Source organism: Protopterus annectens, chromosome 3.part0, assembly GCF_019279795.1.
Source record: "Protopterus annectens isolate FY-2018-M chromosome 3.part0, PAN1.0, whole genome shotgun sequence".
NCBI lineage: Eukaryota > Metazoa > Chordata > Ceratodontiformes > Protopteridae > Protopterus > Protopterus annectens.
This window is the reverse complement of record NC_056731.1, coordinates 1,844,250,363-1,844,269,076: the sequence shown is the minus strand read 5'-3', so window position 1 is coordinate 1,844,269,076 and position 18,714 is coordinate 1,844,250,363. Positions and strand designations below refer to the sequence as shown.

The 18,714-nt window shown below is 40.8% G+C and overlaps 1 protein-coding gene across 1 annotated transcript in view; it reads left to right on the top strand.

The window, feature by feature from the left end:
* The first annotated feature begins 657 nt into the window (after window positions 1-657).
* The window catches only part of LOC122797207 (titin homolog), a 329,727-nt gene continuing 311,670 nt past the window's right edge, over window positions 658-18,714 (top strand). Inside the window, exons 1-2 of the mRNA XM_044066036.1 lie at window positions 658-683; window positions 1,334-1,553. Of these exons, the coding sequence (XP_043921971.1) occupies window positions 658-683; window positions 1,334-1,553 (246 nt within the window). The remainder of the gene's footprint in view (window positions 684-1,333; window positions 1,554-18,714) is intronic.

Sequence of the window (18,714 nt, the reverse complement as noted above, 5' to 3'; positions counted from 1 at the left end):
CTCCCTACAATCCCCATTATTGTAGTATTCTCTCCCTCCCTCCAATCCCCTGTTGTTTATTCTGCAGTTTCTTCCTTCTGGATGTGTATGGACGCCTTTATCCTATGACGGCTGTTCTCTTCTAAAGCAATACAGTTCGAGGTAGTTGAATCCGTAAATCCCTCTTATTACCTGTGTTCTGTGCGGGGAGCATAAATGTGACATACAACACAACCAATATCTCTTTTACGCTTATTTATACTAGTCAAGCGATGGAGTGTCCTCGGCAATACATCACTTCTGTACCGAATACTGTACCAGAGAACAACTGTTATGGTAAGATTTTACACGAGTACTTTCTGTCACTTTGCTCCATCATCACTACTATGCATAGCTGTCAACTGTCCAGATTTTCTCTGAATGTCTAGATTTTTGCCTCATATATTTGGTCTGTACCTCCTAAAATTTTGATTTTCTGGCAAATCACTGAGGATTGAAGTTACTAAATAATGACACACATTTGAGTTTCAGACTTCATATCCTTCAGGAAATGCACATAGAAATTCTGTTATTCTAGCAACTTTCTAAGTTTATAAGAGCAGTATTTAAAAAAATGTCTCTATTTTTGGGTATTTGTTCCTTATTATTTTAGGGTTTGTCCAGATTTTTTGTGCTAAGATGGTGAGAGGTATGCTATCGTGTGAGTAAGTTGGAATGGAAACAGTTTAAATGTTACCATGTAAGACTAATCATTGCCAGACCAGGAATCAGACACTCGTTAGGTACTGCAAACTGTCAGAATGATGCCAAAAGCTGTAGGGTATCATTTCAGTTACTATAGCAATAACCCATGCCTGGGTGTGGGTAATGCTGGATTTATCCATGGTTGGTGTGGTTTGGTCATGAGGGCGAAGCTCGAGTGGCCAAACAAAGACAATCGTGGGTAAATCCAGCATTACCCACACCCAGAAGTGGGTTATTGCTATTATACAATGACATTATTTAAGAAAAAAAATAATTACTTTTCTTAAATAATGGCATTATATAATGCCTCCTTGCTGCCCTTCCGCAGCTGTCTGTTATTCTGCGGCAGTTCTGATGTACTGCGCATGCGTATGCTTACGCAGTACATCAGAGCTGTGGGCAAAAGCAACGGAGAAAGCAAGATTTCTGTTGCTTTTTACAAACTGTCTCGAAATTCTGTACTGATTGTATTTTATTTTGTTTTATTTTATTTTTATTTATTTATTTATTTGTGGCCTGGATAATATTTAACAGAGACCTGCCTGGATTAATTCCCAGTTAGCAAACATAAGTAAATAAATCATAAATAGAATGTAAATGTTTTACACAGTTGGCAAAGAATTCAGCAAAAACATGACCACACATTATATTTTTCTCTTTTTCAGGATTTAATTCGCAACAAGGCAAGAAATGGCAAAAATTGTGCTTTGTTAGAACAAGCATACTCCATTGTGTCAGCGCTGACCAGACGTGCTGAAAATAGCCTACACGTATCATTAATTGACAACTACCCAGGAACACTAGAAGCTTTAGGGGAGCCTATTAGACAGGTAATTTTAACTGTATTGCCATATCATTTGGACTGGATGTATGATTAATGTATCTATCTACTGGTTTTAATTACTGGGCACAGGATCCCATTTTCAGTGGAGGCCTGGGGAGTAAAGATCTGCATAAAAAAATAGTACTAACTATTAAATACAAGCTCACAAAGTTGAATGCATAAGTTTACAAAACATGAAAACATGACACTGTAGAAGGATGTATTTCCAAATAACTATGAACAAGGCAGTTGCATAGTTAATAGAATGATCACAGGGCTGCAGTTATAACTATTGCTTTGTTATACTAATGTAAAGAAAGTGGTACCAGAGGGCCAGAATATGACTTATACTTATTTATTCCTGGATTTTCATTAAGAAATTGCACTGTTGTTCAAAGTTGTCACAGTTCTAAGTTACGGTAATAGTAAAATTTAAGGCAAATATTTCAAGATAGTACTGCAAAATAAAAAAAAGCTATCAGCATTTCTTTTAGTCCTTTTTATATCTGGTATACAGTTCATACAAAGAGTGTAGGAGTTAGTAAAAGGACATGCATACTACTTGTGTTACAAAGGCCAGACTTCAGCAGCAGGTCATAATTTCAACACGTTCTGCCTCTTAAGACAGTTCTGTTATATAAGTATGTTAGGTACATTTCCTAGAAATTCTGTAACATCAGTTTCATTCTGAGAATCCTACAGATTGATGTTTTGGAACCAATATATTAACAGTAGTTGGGATTGGAGTCTTTCTCACTTCAGAAATGTGATACATAATCCAGTGTGTTTAGTCGATTGTGCTCATCAGTGAAATGGCATCTCTTGAAGTGCCTACATCTTGAACAAGTAGATGACCAGAGAATTTGAATGGCTTTACTGATCATAATCAGAAATAACACTTATAGTACATCCTTTTGCCAGATTTGCTGAGTTTTTTTTGCATTCTGTTTTCCAGTGGTTGTTTCCTGCTTGCCATTAATTGCCTTTATTGAAGTCACTAAATAAGTTCATTACATATCGTTTGTTTTCCATTTGTTGTATGCTACCATGTATCTGAAGCTCTGTTGTATCCACTTTGTTTATGAGCTTATTTTAGGGCAGACCTTTCACAATGGTTGGGGTTGGTATAATGGTTAGAGTGTTTGACTCACAGGCACAAGGTACAGTGTTTGATTCTCACTCTTTAGTCCCCTCCCCTTTACTCTCACCGTCTATTGATAATTTGGAGAATTTGATAACGCTGGTATTTTGCGATCAGTATTTTGATGCTGATTAAGACACAGAAGTGCTCAAACTCAGTTGTCTGATTCACCTTTAAGACGTGATAACCTCTTCTGGAATTTACTGGAGAAAATTAGCAAATGAAGCAAGGCATTGGGAGCAAATAACTAGAAAGGGAAGGATAATAGAGTAGGATGTGGCCAAGTAATGGCCAGCGCTGATGATAGATTTTATTTGAGTTTAGAACAAAAGCTGCTGTTGGAACTGATGGAAAAGGCACCCATTCTGAGTTTTACACCAATGCTTTATACAAGCACCTGCACAGTTGTATTGACTCTGCCATACCTGATAGAACCAAGGCAAGATCTTCAAAGACAACTGCCATTAATAGGCTATACAATTGGAGAAAGAAATTGCTGTCTAAGAGTAGGAAGGAACGGTCCCAAAACTGGAAACACTTCCTCCTCAACTTAAACAAGCAAATAAGACTCCTTGTGAAGTCCTCCAAAGCTAACTATGAATCCAAATTAGTTTTCCTAAGTAAGGATAATCACAAGACAATCTTTAGTTACATCCATAACCTCAAGAGTAAGGCCCAGATTTGCGCTGAACTTGTAGTTAATGGTACTGCATGTATAGAACCTGTGGATATAGCAAACCTGCTGGCTGTCCCTTTCAGTGAAAACTTCACTCCCCTGTCCCCACCTCATGTACCCCAAGCATCCCTAACACCTGTCCCCCACCTAGTATCTCCGAGGAGCAGGTCTTAAATGCCAACTCAAAGGTCAAAAAACACAGCCTCTGTGGGACCAGACAACATCCCTGGCTGTGTTGTACATGGGTTAAAACAGGAATTAGCATCACAATTGAGCTTGATTTCAGTCACAACCTAAGCATTGGTTTTGTCCCAGTGGAATGGAAAACAGCTACTGTCATCCCTTTGCACAAAGTGGGTGCATCCACAAACCTTGGGAACTATAGACCCATTAGCCTGACCAGCCTTATCTCAGATCTGCAAGGGCGTGGAATGAATCATCATGGACCTTATTAACAAAGATATAGGAAATGTCCAAATGCTTGACCCCACCCAGTTTGGCTTTATCAAGGGGAGATTATGCCTGTTAAACTTGGTGGACTTCTTCAAGACAGTCACCAAAGCCCTAGATAAGGGAAAATCTGTGCATACAGCCTACTTAGACTTAGCCAAGGCCTTTGATACAATCTCCCACTCAGGCATCATTGTTAATCTCACCCAGCTGAGTATCAACCAATATATTGTCAGGTGGGTTCCAAACTGGCTCACTGATACAACTCATACAGTCACCGTACATTCACACCTGCAGCAATTGAAGAGACCATAAAGATTCCTTACAAAGAAGATTCAGGGTCTTCAAGAGCTGTCTTATGTGGACAGACTAAACTCTTTGTCAGTTTACTCTGGGTCGTACAGACTGCTCAGAGGTGAGGTGTGCCTTGCATATAAATCAGTTTCTGATCCAGCTTTAAAATTCGCAAGTCAAATGGCACACAGGTCACTTGCTCAAAGGACTTTAACCTGGTATGTGACATCAACAGAACTTGCTGGAGAGACAGATTTGCCTCACAGAGGTTGCCCTACCTTTGGAACAAGCTTCCTACTCATGTTAAACAAAGCCCCTCATTGGCCCTATTTAAAAGTAATTTGGATGATTGAATGGGTAACCGGACATTCACCCTGGGGGTTCCTCTTGTGTCCATCTTGGACAGGGGCAGTAGGAGCTGATTTTAGTGTCTACTTGAACAAGACGCCCATGGGAACACAGGTTGAACTTGGCTAGACTTGTAAGGGCCCTGGGGCTATTAGCCTAGTAACCTCCTCCTCATCATCATCTTCTTTCGGCTGTTCCCGTTAGGTGTCGCCACAGCGGATCATCTATTTCCATTTCTTCCTGTCCTCTGCATCATGCTCTTTCACACCAACCACCTGCATGTCGTCTCTCACCACATCCATAAACCTCATCTTAGGCCTTCCTCTTTTCCTCTTACCTGGCAGCTCCATCCTTAGCATCCTTTTCCCAATATACCCAGCATCCCTCCTCAGCACATGTCCAAACCAACGCAATCTCGCCTCTCATGCTTTGTCTCCAAACTGTCCAACCTGAGCTGACCCTCTAATATACTGATTCCTAATCCTGTCCATCCTAGTCACACCCAGTGCAAATCTTAACATCTTTAACTCTGCCACATCCAGCTCGTGACTCCTGCCTTTTCGACAATGCTACCGTCTCCAACCCATATAACATAGCTGGTCTCACTACCCTCTTGTAGACCTTCCCTTTCACTCTTATTGGTACTCGTCTGTCACAAATTACTCCTGACACTCTTCTCCACCCATTCCACCCTGCCTGTATTCACTTTTTCACCTCTCTTCCACACTCACCATTACTCTGAACTGTTGATCCCAAGTACTTAAACTCATCCACCTGTACCAACTCTACTCCCTGCATCCTCACCATTCCTCTACCCTCCCTCTCATTTACACACATATATTCTGTTTTAGCCCTGCTGACCTTCATTCCTCTCCTCTCTAAAGCATATCTCCACCTCTCCAGGGTCTCCTCAACCTGGTCCCTACTCTCACTACATATCACAATGTCATCTGCAAACATCATAATCCACGGGGCCTCCTGTCTAATCTCATCTGTCAACCTGTCCATCACCACTGCAAATAAGAAAGGGCTCAGAGCTGATCCTTGATGTAATCCCACCCCCACCTTAAACGTATCTGTCACTCCCACCGCAGTCCTCACCAATGTCACACTACCCTTGTGCATATCCTGTACCACTCTTACATACTTCTCTGCCACTCTCGACTTCCTCATACAATACCAAAAACTCCTCTCTAGGCACCCTGTTATATGCTTTGTCTAAGTCCACAAAGGCACAATGCAACTCCTTCTGACCTTCTCTGTATTTCTCCAACAACATTCTCAGAGCAAATATTGCATCTGTAGTGCTCTTTCCTGGCATGAAACCATACTGCTGATCACTAATCATCACCTCCCTTCTTAACCTAGCTTCCACTACTCTTTCCCATAACTTCAAGCTGTGACTGATCAGTTTTATCCCTCTGTAGTTACTGCAGCACTGCACATCACCCTTATTCGTAAAGATAGGTACCAAAACACTTTTTCGCCACTCCTCAGGCATCCTCTGACTTTCCAAAATTTCATTAAACAATCTGGTTAAAAATTCCACTGCCATTTCTCTTATTCACCTCCATGCTTCCACTGGTATGTCATCCGGGCCAACAGCCTTTCAATTCTTTATCCTCTTCATAGCTGTCCTTACTTCCTCCTTGCTAATCTGCTTCACTTCCTGATTCACTATCCCCACATCATCCAACCTTCTCTCTCTCTCATTCTCTTCATTCGTCAGCCCTTCAAAGTACTCTTTCTATCTACTCAACACACTCTCCTCACTTGTGAGTACGTTTCCCTCACTGTCCTTTATCACCCTTACCTGCTGCACATCTTTCCCAACTCTGTCCCTCTGTCTAGCCAATTGGTACAGGTCCTTTTCTCCCTCTTTAGTGTCCAACCTTTCATACAACTCTCCATATGCCTTATCCTTAGCCTTCGCCACCTCTCTCTTTGCCATGCTCCTTATCTCCTTGTACTCCTGTCTACTTTCTTCATCTCTTTGACAATCCCACTTCTTCTTCGCCATCCTCTTCCTCTGTTTACTCTCCTGTACTTCCTCATTCCACCACCATGTCTCCTTGTCCTCCTTCCTCTGTCCAGATGTCACACCAATCACCTTCCTAGCAGTCTCCCTTACTAGCTCTGCTCTAGTTACCCAGCTATTCAGTAACTCTTCATTGCTTCCCAGTGCCTGTCTTAACTCTTCCCTGAACTCCACCTCACAATCACCCTTTTTTAACTTCCACCATTTAATCTTTGGCACTGCTTTCACACTCCTCCTCCGCTTCTTGATCACCAACATCATCCTGCAGACCACCATTCTATGCTGCTTAACTACACTTTCCCCAATCACCACTTTACCGTCTCCAATCTCCTTCAGACTGGCCCTCCTACATAGGATATAATCCACCTGAGTGCATCTTCCTCCACTCTTGTATGTCACCCTATGTTTCTCCCTCTTCTTAAAATACGTATTCACCACAGCCATGTCCATCCTTTTCTCAAAATCCACATTCATCTGACCTTCTGCATTCCTCTCCTTAACACCATACCTACCCATCACTTCCTCATTCCCTCTGTTCTTTTCATCAACATGCCCATTGAAGTCCGCTCCAATCACTAGTCTCTCACCCTTGGGTACACTCACCACCACTTCATCCAACTTACTCCAAAATTTTTCTTTCTCATCCATCTCACACCCAACTTGTGGAGCATATGCATTAACAACATTCATCATTACACCATCAATTTCAAGCTTCATAAACATCAGTCTATCATACACTCTCTTCACCTCCAAAACACTCTTGGCATACTGTTCCGTTAGGATAACCCCTACCCCATTTCTTCTGCCATCCACACCATGATAGAACAATTTGAACTCGCCTCCTATAAACTTGGCCTTGCTTCCTTTCCATCTGGTCTCTTGCACACACAATATATCAACCTTCCTTCTCTCCATCATATCAGCTAGCTCTCTCCCTATACCAGTCATACTGCCAACATTCAAAGTTCCTACCCTCAGTACTACACTCCTAACCTTCCTCCTCTCTTCCTGCCTTCGGGCATGCCTACTCCCTCCTCTTCTTGATCCAATAAATAATAAGGCATATAAAGCATTGCATGATAACTTTAAGAATCAATAAAAGGAGGTTAGAAAAGATTGGGAGGAAAGAATAGAAAGGCATTTTACAAAGGAATAATGGGATAACATCTGTGTATCATCCAAGCATGCAACAAAGTGCAGAAAGTTTAAGATTTTTGCATGGGAAGCATTTGTACTTGTATGTTTATATCCCAAGCAGTCTTTAGAGAATTTTTCTCAGGTAGATTGCAAATGCTGGAGGTGTGATGAGGGAGAGAGAGAGAGGGAAAGAAAGGTAATTGGAAACAAGTTTTTTGGGAATGTAAAAAAATGTCCTACAGAATACTTTGTCGAAAGTGCTGGGGGAGCAAATCATTTTTACTAAGAAACCGATTCTTGTGGGCTAGAACATAGGATCTCAAGTACCTAGACATAGTAAGACTTTAATAAGTTTAATGGTATTGGCTGCCAAAAAATCAATTATCATAAAAGTGAAAATCAGAATTAATATCAACTATAATTGAAGTACTAAATATTGAAATATTGAAATGGAGGTAAAAGAACCGAAAGTAAGATCTTTAGAACAGGGAAGGAGCAAATCACAGAAATAAATGAAATTAGTGGGGACAATACATGCAAAATAAGGAGGCATGATGTTTAAGGTAAGGCAGGATTTGAGCAGTTTATGTAAGCTGGAGCGAATAATAATCATAAAAATTGTGTGTGTATGCATACTGCATGAAAAAATATAGTTTGTTTTCTCATCTTTTAATGTATGTGTACATAGTCATAATCTAAAATTAGAGTACAAAGATGTAACAAAATAAGTATGCAGACTGGTTCATAGATTTTGTAAATGACCAGCTCCTTAGACTAGATCATACATCTCCCAATAAGAGTGCAAATATTCTTGACTTTATTGTCATTAATGATTTATATACCTGCACTCTCTCCTGCACCCCACTGTTTACCAAGCCTCTAAGATTAAATATGACCACCATTCTGACATCTTCTCTGTCAGAACCCATTGTTGTTCACAGATAACCCTTCCCTCCTCCCAGTACTCTAAAACCATTCTGAAAAACTTCCTAGCCAAAGTCTGTCACTTTTCCTACTCAAACCTAGAATAAACTGTATCCCTAAGTATGAGCAAGTACATATTCATATCTTACACCTTCTTACTCCTCCTTCTTCACTTACTTCCCTACTTTAGTCACTTTGTCTCCTCACTCTCTATCTAAATGTCATAACCTTTTTTTTTCTCCTACTTCATATTGCAGTTCCTTTTTGTATTATACTAACTTACCCTTAATTTCTCTAAAGTGGCTAAAATTTCTTTAAATATTAAATCGTCAGTTGTATCTCTTCTTAATCAGTTGTTTTTACATTATTTCTAATTTGCTATAATTATTTAAACTGTAGATTTTTTTATTGCTTTATTGTATTATTTTTGAAGATTGTAAAATGATTGTGCATAAAATGTTTTTGTGATACTTTGGAGCTTTTCTCCCCAGGATTGCGCTGAAAATGGGCACCTACCAGTCGGACTTTCCCAGTATTCAAATGTTTCTCTTTTCGGCTTTTTTCCATTTAGGGGTCGCCACAGCGGAACTCCGGTCCGCTAATGATTGGCAGTAGATTTTTTATGGTGCTGAGTTGCCAGCCCAACGCCCAACCTTCAGCGAAGGCACGCCCATTCACACATGTCTTTCGGAAGCCACTTGACCGTGGGGAGGACATGCAGACTCCACACAGAAGGCACTCCAGCCGAGAATCGAACAGGAGAACCTCTTGCTGTGAGGCAACACCACTACCGCTGTACCACCGTGGCTTACTTTCCCAGTATTCAAATATCAATAAATAAATAAGCTAGATTAATTTCGCTATCCACTCCCCGCTGAGCCTCTGGCTTTCATTCTGCTATATAGAAGAACGTTTAATATTAATGTAAAAGAAATCTAAATCTTAATATAAAATAACATTTCATTAAGCAATACAAATAAAAGCAAAGACCATTGTCTAATTCTTTCCACAGTTCACAAGTGGCTCATTTCCCTTAGGCTTCAAGAAAAGAAACATAAAGTTTACTTTCTGCCATAAACTACATTGTTTTTAAAATGCCAGCAAAAATATTTAAATGACATTGCATTGCAGTTAGGCAGTACAAACATGAAGGCTTGTTCCAAAGGTAGGGCAACCTCTGTGAAACAAATCCTGAGCTTGACTGAAAAAAATGGGGAAAAAGCAATTAAAAACATGTGTCTTCTAGGTATCCATTTAGTCTGCATTCTGCAGAGCTGTTCTTGTTTTTTGCTTAGTTTTTGTGCTTTCAGTGATAAACCAAATGTGGATCACTGTATGGTTGCTACTATGCACGTGTAGAGTACAGCTGTTGCTTACTGGTTACAACTGTATTTGTTTTCTTCATTTCATGTAGACAAACATTCTGAATGCATGACAATGACACAGAGGATACAACTGTTTTAAACTGTAGCTATTATCACATCCAAATTTTTTCATGATTTTAGATTTCAGTTTTTATTTTGTTTGATTACTTGTAATAGGTTAAAAGATGCCACAAGGGCAATAAACAAGAATGTGTTGGCAATTACTTTATTATAGTTATACAACTTAAAGTAATTGGCAACATATTTTTGTTTCATGTCCATGTTGTGTTTTTTGTGTGCTTGTTTCTTAAAGTTAATTTTATGTCAGTGGAATTTTTTTTTAGTGGAACTTCTAATAGGTGCAATCTTGTATGTGTTTAAACATCAGCTAGGTAAATTGTGTCACTTCATTCCACATGTTCTACCAACTTTGCTGTGCTATGCCTTTCGTATAACTAGTGTAATCCAGGTACAGATTTGCTGTATCCAGGACTGTTGGTAAGCTTCTGAGCTCCCCAAGCCCTTCTGTGTTGGAGAGAAGCCTTCTAGCTTATCAGTGGTAGTGGTAAGCACTAGGTAACCTAGCTACCACAGGAGGAGTGGTTTCTGGCCCAGAAATTATAGTTTATTGGCCGTTTGGGAAGCTTTTCCATCTCTTTCAACCTTCTGATTTAAAAGCCTGTGTTTGCGCTTGTTTCCTGCCTTTCCTGTTACTAGTCTAGTCCAGGTACAGATTTGCTGTATCCAGGACTCTTTGTAAGCTTCTGAGCCCCCCAAGCCTTTCCGTGTTGGACGGAAGCCTTCTAGCTTATCAGTGGGAGTGGTAAGCATCAGGTAGCCTATCTACCACAAGAGGAGTGGTCCCTGGCTCAGAAATTGTAGCTATTGGCTGTTTGAGCAGTTTTTTTCCATCTCTTTCAACTTTCTGGTTTGAAAGACACACTTGTGCCTGTTTCCCACCATTCCTATAACTAGCCTAGTCCGGTTACATAGTTGCTGTATCCAGGATTGTTAGTAAGCTTCTGAGCCCCCAAGCCTTTCTGTGTTGGAGGAAAGCCTTCTAGCTTATCAGTGGGAGTGGTAAGCACTAGGTAGCCTATCCTCCACGGGAAGAGTGAGTTTTGGCCCAGAAATTGTAGTTTATTTGGCCGTTTGGGCAGTTTTCCATCTCTTTCAACTTGCTGGCTTAAAAGCCTACGTTTGTACTTGTTCCCTGCCTTTCCTGTAACTAGTCTAGTCCAGGTACAGATTTACTGTATTCCAGGACTCTTTGTAAGCTTCTGAGCCCCCCAAGCCTTTCTGTGTTGGAGGAAAACCTTCTAGCTTATCAGTGGGAGTGGTAAGCATTAGGTAGCCTATCTACCACAAGAGGAGTGGTTCCTGGCCAAGAAATTGTAGCTATTGGCCGTTTGGGCAGTTTTTTCCATCTCTTTCAACTTTCTGGTTTAAAAGCCATACTTGCAATTGTTTCCCACCTTTCCTGTAACTAGCCTAGTCCAGGTGAGCCCCGCAAGCCTTTCTGTGTTGGAGGAAAGCCTTCTAGCTTATCAGTGGGAGTGGTAAGCACTAGGTAGCCTGTCTACCATGAGATGAGAGGTTCTTGGCCCAGAAATTGTAGTTTATTGACCATTTGGACAGTTTGTCCGTCTCTTTCAACTTTCTGGTTTAAAAGACCACATCTGCACTTGTTTCCCATCTTTCCTGTAACTAACCTACTGGGTAGCACTAGAAAGCCTTAAACTGATACAAGCCTTCTAGCTTAGGAGAGAGACTTTGGAGTGATTAAGTATCAGTTTTCTGTACTTTTTTGCTGTACTTAACTGTTTTCCACCTAAATGCAGATTTTCCTGCGTTTATTGTGATTTAAAAGCTTGTTTTTTTTCACATATTGTACTTATTTGACTGCCTGCACTTTTAAAAAGTTGTTTTTGTTTAAATAATTTGTTTAACTGTTCTAGGCTATACACTAAAGTGCGATAGCCTTTTCTGAGTGTTTGTAGTCGTTTAAAGCTGTTTTAAGTGTATATTTTACTGTTTTTGCCTTATCTTTAAAAAAAAAAAAAAATTCCTTGTTTCCCGCCTTTCTAAGCTAGTATAGTCTAGTTTTCAGGCTAGTGCTGAATTCAGGGCTGTGTCATTAGTTTCTGAGTTGCCCATACCTTACTTGGATAGAAGGAAGTTTCTCTGTTCACCTGTGAGAGAGGAGAGGTTTGAGCAACCTATCTGTCCTTGCAGGAGTGGTTCCAGCCCAGAAGTTAGTAGTTTATTGGCCATTTTGGGCTAATTTCTATCTCTTTCATTTCCCTACTATAAAAACTGCGTTTGCAAGGTTTTGCGCTCCGGGCAGTGCCGGTTAGCTACAGTTAAATTATTCCCGGCTCCACTATATCTCCTCTTCAGTTTTTCCCTTGAAACTAGTCTAACTTTCAGCCTAAGCACTCAAAAAGCATCTTACAGCCCAGCACTTGCTCACACCTAATAGCAAGCACTAATATACCCTGACACTGATTGCCTAGCAGGGCAAGGCTTGTTATTCACCCCTCACCAACTAAGCAACTAAGCAGCTCACCCTAATATTCAGGCATGACCAAAGGGCAATTTCAGGTGCACTCTCCAGTCCAGCTGGTGAATATGGGTATCCTGAGACAATGTTACAACTGCCTCATGTACATAGACAGCCCTCTCCTCCTACCACAAATCACTAACATATGCGAGAGATGCAATTATACAGCCAAGCTGGAAGCTAAGCTGTCTCCACCCAAGACTTGAACAGTCAGTCAAGAGGAGGAGGTTAACACTTGCACCACAACTCCAGCTGCACACAGACCTACTAAAACAGCACTGAAAAAAAATACACAAAATCATACTCGGAGGCTCTAAATAAAAACCTGCAAAAGCATCAGAGACCTCCAAAGCAGATTCCCAAACAGCCTGCACTTCCTGTCACAAACCAGACAACACATAAACCACAAAATAAGTGTGCCGCACAGTCACAGCCCTTAAGGCGAAATAACATACCTAACACATTAGTAATAGGTGACTCTATAGTCAAGCACACTGACGTCTCACTCACTAGGCTGGACAAGCAGAAGGTTACTGTTAGCTACCTGTCGGGAGCCAGAAACCGCCACATAACACAAGCACTCAGGTCACTCTAGAACAAGTACAAATATGACTGTCATTGTTCATGTTGGTGTGAATGACCTGAGACATACTTCCCTGGACTACATGAAAAGAGAAGTGGAAGAGCTCTCTGATTATGTAGCCCAGGCTGGTATGACCCTGACCCTGAGTAGCATCCTGCCCTCACCAAGAATGATACCTCAGTATAAAGAAAAAATGATCAATTTCAACAAATGGCTAAGCTTCTGGTGTCATTCAAAGGGGATCCAGTGTCTGTCAGCCTGGAACGACATGCTTGACAAGCTGCATTGCTTCACAAGAGACGGCTTGCACCTGTCACCCCTAGGCTTTTGAATATTGGCCAAGGCTCTTGCTGCCCCCATAGTGCCATTTTTAGGCAAGGCTCAAAAGTCAAACACACTTCCATAAACAGCACAATTAACAAAAAACTGAGGGTTATGCTACTCAACGCCAGGAGTTTAAATTTCAAAATGCACATGCTCGAAGCACTCCTCAGTATGGAGAACATCGACATCTGTGCAGTAACTGAAACCTGGTTCAAGGCTCCAGAGAGCACCCCAGCACTACCGAGCTACAACTCATACCACACGTTTCGGCCACAGAAGACTGACCAAAACACAAAAGGAGGGGGTGTATCCATATTCATCAAGGATACCTACACCTCCAGGTTAGTGGTGCAACATGATACCTCTGAGATCATCCATGTGCAACTAACATTGGTCAAATCTGCAATGCAAATTGTGGCCTGCTACAGATCACCCTCCATGACCCAGGACCACCACTCCACCTTTCTGGAGACACTGGAAAACATGAAGGTCCTACCGAACACCCTGATATTGGGTGATTTCAATTACCCTACCATTGAATGGGAAAACTACTCGAGTACAAATTCCCAGGCCCAGTGCTTCCAGGAATTAATCAACTCAATTGCCCTGGATCAGCTGGTGAACTCCACTACCAGAGTTGAAAACATGTTGGACCTTGTCATCACCAACATGGGCGACAAGTGTTCCACACTGGAGGTCAACCTGTCACTGGTTAGATCAGACCATAATCTAATCACTCTGGATGTCCACACCCCACCCCACCCCCCAACTAAGGAAACCACAATAAAAAACTTTTCTAAAGTAAACTTCACCTTACTTAAGACAGAGGTGGTAAGTTTCACAGCCCCCACGCTAAAGGATAACGCTGCCCAAGATGCAGAAACCTTTACAAATGCACTCGATGAGCACCTACAAGGATGCATGGATCGTGCCATCCCTAGCAAAACCAAGACTCACTCTTCTAAGAGAAGGAAACCAGTTTGGTGAACCCCTGCAATAAACAGGCTGTACAATAGAAGGAGGAAACTAGTTCAGGAAAAAAAGCAAATCCCAAGAAGGAAAGACATCCCTGATCAGTATCAGTAAGAAACTGAGGTCCCTCATGAAATCATCCAAGGCTAACTTCGAAAGAAAAATAGCCAAGGAGTCAAAAGATAACCACAAAGCCTTCTTTAGCTATGTTAAGAATCTAAGTGGCAACTCGCAGATATGCACTGAACTAGTGCAAAATAGCACAAAATATACTGAACCTACTGATATTGCCAACATCCTGGCAGACAGATTCAGTGTAAACTTCACCCCCCTCTCACCTCCAGAAGGGCCCAAAACAATACCGGAAAAGTGTAGTGTCTCAAAAATCACAGACGCGCAGATGAAAACAGCCCTTTCAAAAGCCAAAAACACAGCGTCAGTGGGACCAGATGGTGTCCCAGGCTGCGTCTTGCATGAACTACAGAACGAACTAACCCCCCACCTAAACACGCTGTTCAGCCTCAGCCTCACCACAGGCTACATGCCCATAGAATGGCGCACAGCAACGGTTATTCCTCTCCACAAAGGAGGGGCCACAACTGAGCCTGGTAACTATCACCCTATAAGCCTGACTAGCCTTGTCTGCAAGGCTATGGAGCACATCATCATGGAACTCATTAGCAAAGACATTGGGAACCTCCAAACACTTGACCCGACCCAGTTCGGCTTTAAGGGCAGATCATGCCTACTAAACCTGGTTGACTTCTTCGAGACAGTCACCAAGGCCATAGACGAGGGAAAGGTGGTTCACACAGCCTACCTTGACCTCGCCAAGGCTTTTGACACCATTCCCCACTCGGGTATTACAGAAAAACTCACCAGCCTGAACATAAACCCCTACGTCATGAGATGGGTTGCTAACTGGCTTACAGACAGAACTCACACAGTAAGAATAGTGGGCTCCAGGTCCGACTCTAAACCAGTCACAAGTGGTGTCCCGCAAGGCTCGGTCCTAGGACCCCTACTGTTCGGCATATACTTCTCAGAAGTACAGACAAACACAGGAGGACTATGGCTTACAAAGTTTGCCGATGACTGCAAACTGGGAGCCATAATTGACTCTCCAGCTGACACGGACATCCTCCAAAAGGGCCTTACTGAGACGGACACCTGGTGTTAAAGTCATGGCCTCAAGCTAAATGCCAGAAAATGCATAGTCATCCCGTTTGGGAAAAACAAAACACCCACGAATTACCACATAGGTGGCAGCCCCCTTAATACAGAAGAGGTAATAAGAGATCTGAGGACCCAGGTAGATAGTAATTTCTCCTTTGACAATCATATTGCCAAAGTAGTTAGGGAATCCTTCTATGTGGCCCATCTAATTACTAAAGGGTTTGCATCTATAAATAAAGAGGTTATAGTGCCCCTCTACTCGTCACTCATTAGACCCATCATAGAGTACAATGCCCCATTTGGAATGTACCTCACAAGACACTTCCAACAGCTGGAAAGACCACAATAGTACCTCACCAAGAGGATTACTGGTCTCAAACATATGTCATATATACCCAATTTGACAAAAGAAGAGACAACATTATTGCACAAGTTATCCAATGACCCAACCTTAAGAGTGATCAAACCTGACAAGGGGGGAGGGACAGTGATAATGGACCAGATTCTTTACAAAACTAAAATGCTGGAAATATTACACAATGTGGACAGGTACGAATGTGCTTCCTTGAATGAGATTAATATAGGTAATAAAAAGATTTGGTTATCCTTGAATGACTTGCTCCTTGAAGGAAGTATCGATATGGACTTGTTTAAGTACCTGAATGTAACTAAACCTCGAGTACCCACAATTTTTGGGGTCCCCAAAGTACATAAGGATGTTAACAACCCACCATTGAGACTGATTGTAGCCTCTGAAGGGTCTGTGACGGCACCCCTTGCAAAATGGTTAGACGAAATGTTAAAAATGGTGGTCAAGGAAAGCTCTGGGATAGTAAAGGATTCTTGGGACCTATTGAAAAATCTGAATAAGGGTATTTTTGATGAAAATATTATGTTCATAACAATGGACATAGTGGATCTTTTTTCCTCCATCCCCTTTGTAGAAGGGCTAGAATGGTTTGAGGAGGGTCTGGTGAACTATGGTAAATTCACCAACAATGAGTTTAGGCTGATCTTAACTTTGATGGAATTAGTTATAAGTAATAACTTCTTGTTTTTTGATGGTGAATTTTTTAAGCAGAAGCAAGGGATAGCGATGGGGGCAAGGTGTGCCCCCATTTACTCCAATATAATTATGTCAGCCTGGGAGAGTAAATTTGTCATTAATTCACCTTACAAGAAGTGCTGGAAACTATATAAAAGATACCTAGACGATATGTGTTTCCTATGGGTAGGAACCGATACAGAATTTGCAGCATTTTATGAATATTTAAGCCAGTCCACCTCTTTTCTGAAATTCACCTATGTGAAGGACCCAAGTTGTTTAAGATATCTCGATATTTTTATAGGTAAGGGCAAAGAGAATTTTTATTCTAAAGTGTTTAGAAAACAATCTTATTCAAACTCGTTCTTTGCTTTTGATAGCGCACATCCATACCATCAAAAGAAAGGTATTGTAAAGGGCCAGTATGTGAGGGGGAGTCGTATGTCCTCTAGAGAGGAAGACTTCGAGATAGAATGTAAGACCTTGACGAAGATGTTTTTAGCTAGAGGTTACCCCCCCCCCCCCACCTAATAAAAGAAATTGAGAATGAGGTTAAGATAGGAAGAGCCAACAAATACAAGCCCATATTAGGTGAAATGAATTGGCAGCCAGATAGTAACAATGAAATTAGCAATGAAAGTGGTAATTTTGTGATGGATTTTAGTGGAGAAGCATATAAAATCAGGAATATTGTTGAGAATGAATGGAAAAATTTTGGTGAACTCTCGGACTTAAAGGGTGTTTTCAACAAACCATTTAAATGTACCTTTAGAAAAGGGAAAAACATAAAAAATGTATTAGAAAGGAAAAAACCAAGTGGGGCTATCAGGGAAGGTAGGGTTGGCACCTTCAAATGTGGTAGATGCAACCAGTGTTCTTTTGTGGCATCAAATGATACAGTTTACCTTAAGAGTAGGGATATTTTTAACTGGTTAATAGGTTAACTGGTTTTAACTGGTTAATAGGAATTTTTAACTGGTTATTCTGCTCTTCAGTAACTTGAACTAAAAGCTAGTGTTGGCTGAATTTTGTTATTTGCTAGTAATTACAGGTGTGGGGGTAGCCACATTCTTTGATTTCCTGTCCTTGCATATTTAAACTGGTGCATGTGAAATAATTCCTGCTTTAAAACTTCAGCTTGGCAAGCTAAGAACTTGGTTATATTCAACTGGACGTATAAGAGAATTTAAGTACCTTTTTATGCACTTTTTTTTTAAAAAATACAGTATTTAAATTGATTTAAACTGTGTATGAAGGAGTGTTGAAGGAATTTTTAACTGGTTATTCTGCTCTTCAGTAACTTGAACTAAAAAGTAGTGTTGGCTGAATTTTGTTATTTGCTAGTAATTACAGGTGTCGGGGTAGCCACATTCTTTGATTTCCTGTCCTTGCATATTTAAACTGGTGCATGTGAAATAATTCCTGCTTTAAAACTTCAGCTTGGCAAGCTAAGAACTTGGTTATATTCAACTGGACGTATAAGAGAATTTAAGTACCTTTTTATGCACTTTTTTAAAAAAAATACAGTATTTAAATTGATTTAAACTGTGTATGAAGGAGTGTTGAAGGAATTTTTAACTGGTTATTCTGCTCTTCAGTAACTTGAACTAAAAGCTAGTGTTGGCTGAATTTTGTTATTTGCTAGTAATTACAGGTGTGGGGGTAGCCACATTCTTTGATTTCCTGTCCTTGCATATTTAAACTGGTGCATGTGAAATAATTCCTGCTTTAAAACTTCAGCTTGGCAAGCTAAGAACTTGGTTATATTCAACTGGACGTATAAGAGAATTTAAGTACCTTTTTATGCACTTTTTTTTTAAAAATACAGTATTTAAATTGATTTAAACTGTGTATGAAGGAGTGTTGAAGGAATTTTTAACTGGTTATTCTGCTCTTCAGTTATTCCCACCCACCCGGCCTGTTTTTGTTTTGGTGTTAATCTTAGTGGCATTGAAACTGCCCGCCCCTCAGCCTGCCTCTGGGCCCATCTCATTTGCTCACTCAACTGAGTGCAGTGAGATCATATTCTGATTTCAGGCACTCCTACTGTGTACAAAGAGAGCATCTGGGAAATAGAAAAAAAAAAAATTAAGCTTATTTCCTGCCTTTCTTGTTAAGTGGTACAGACTATTT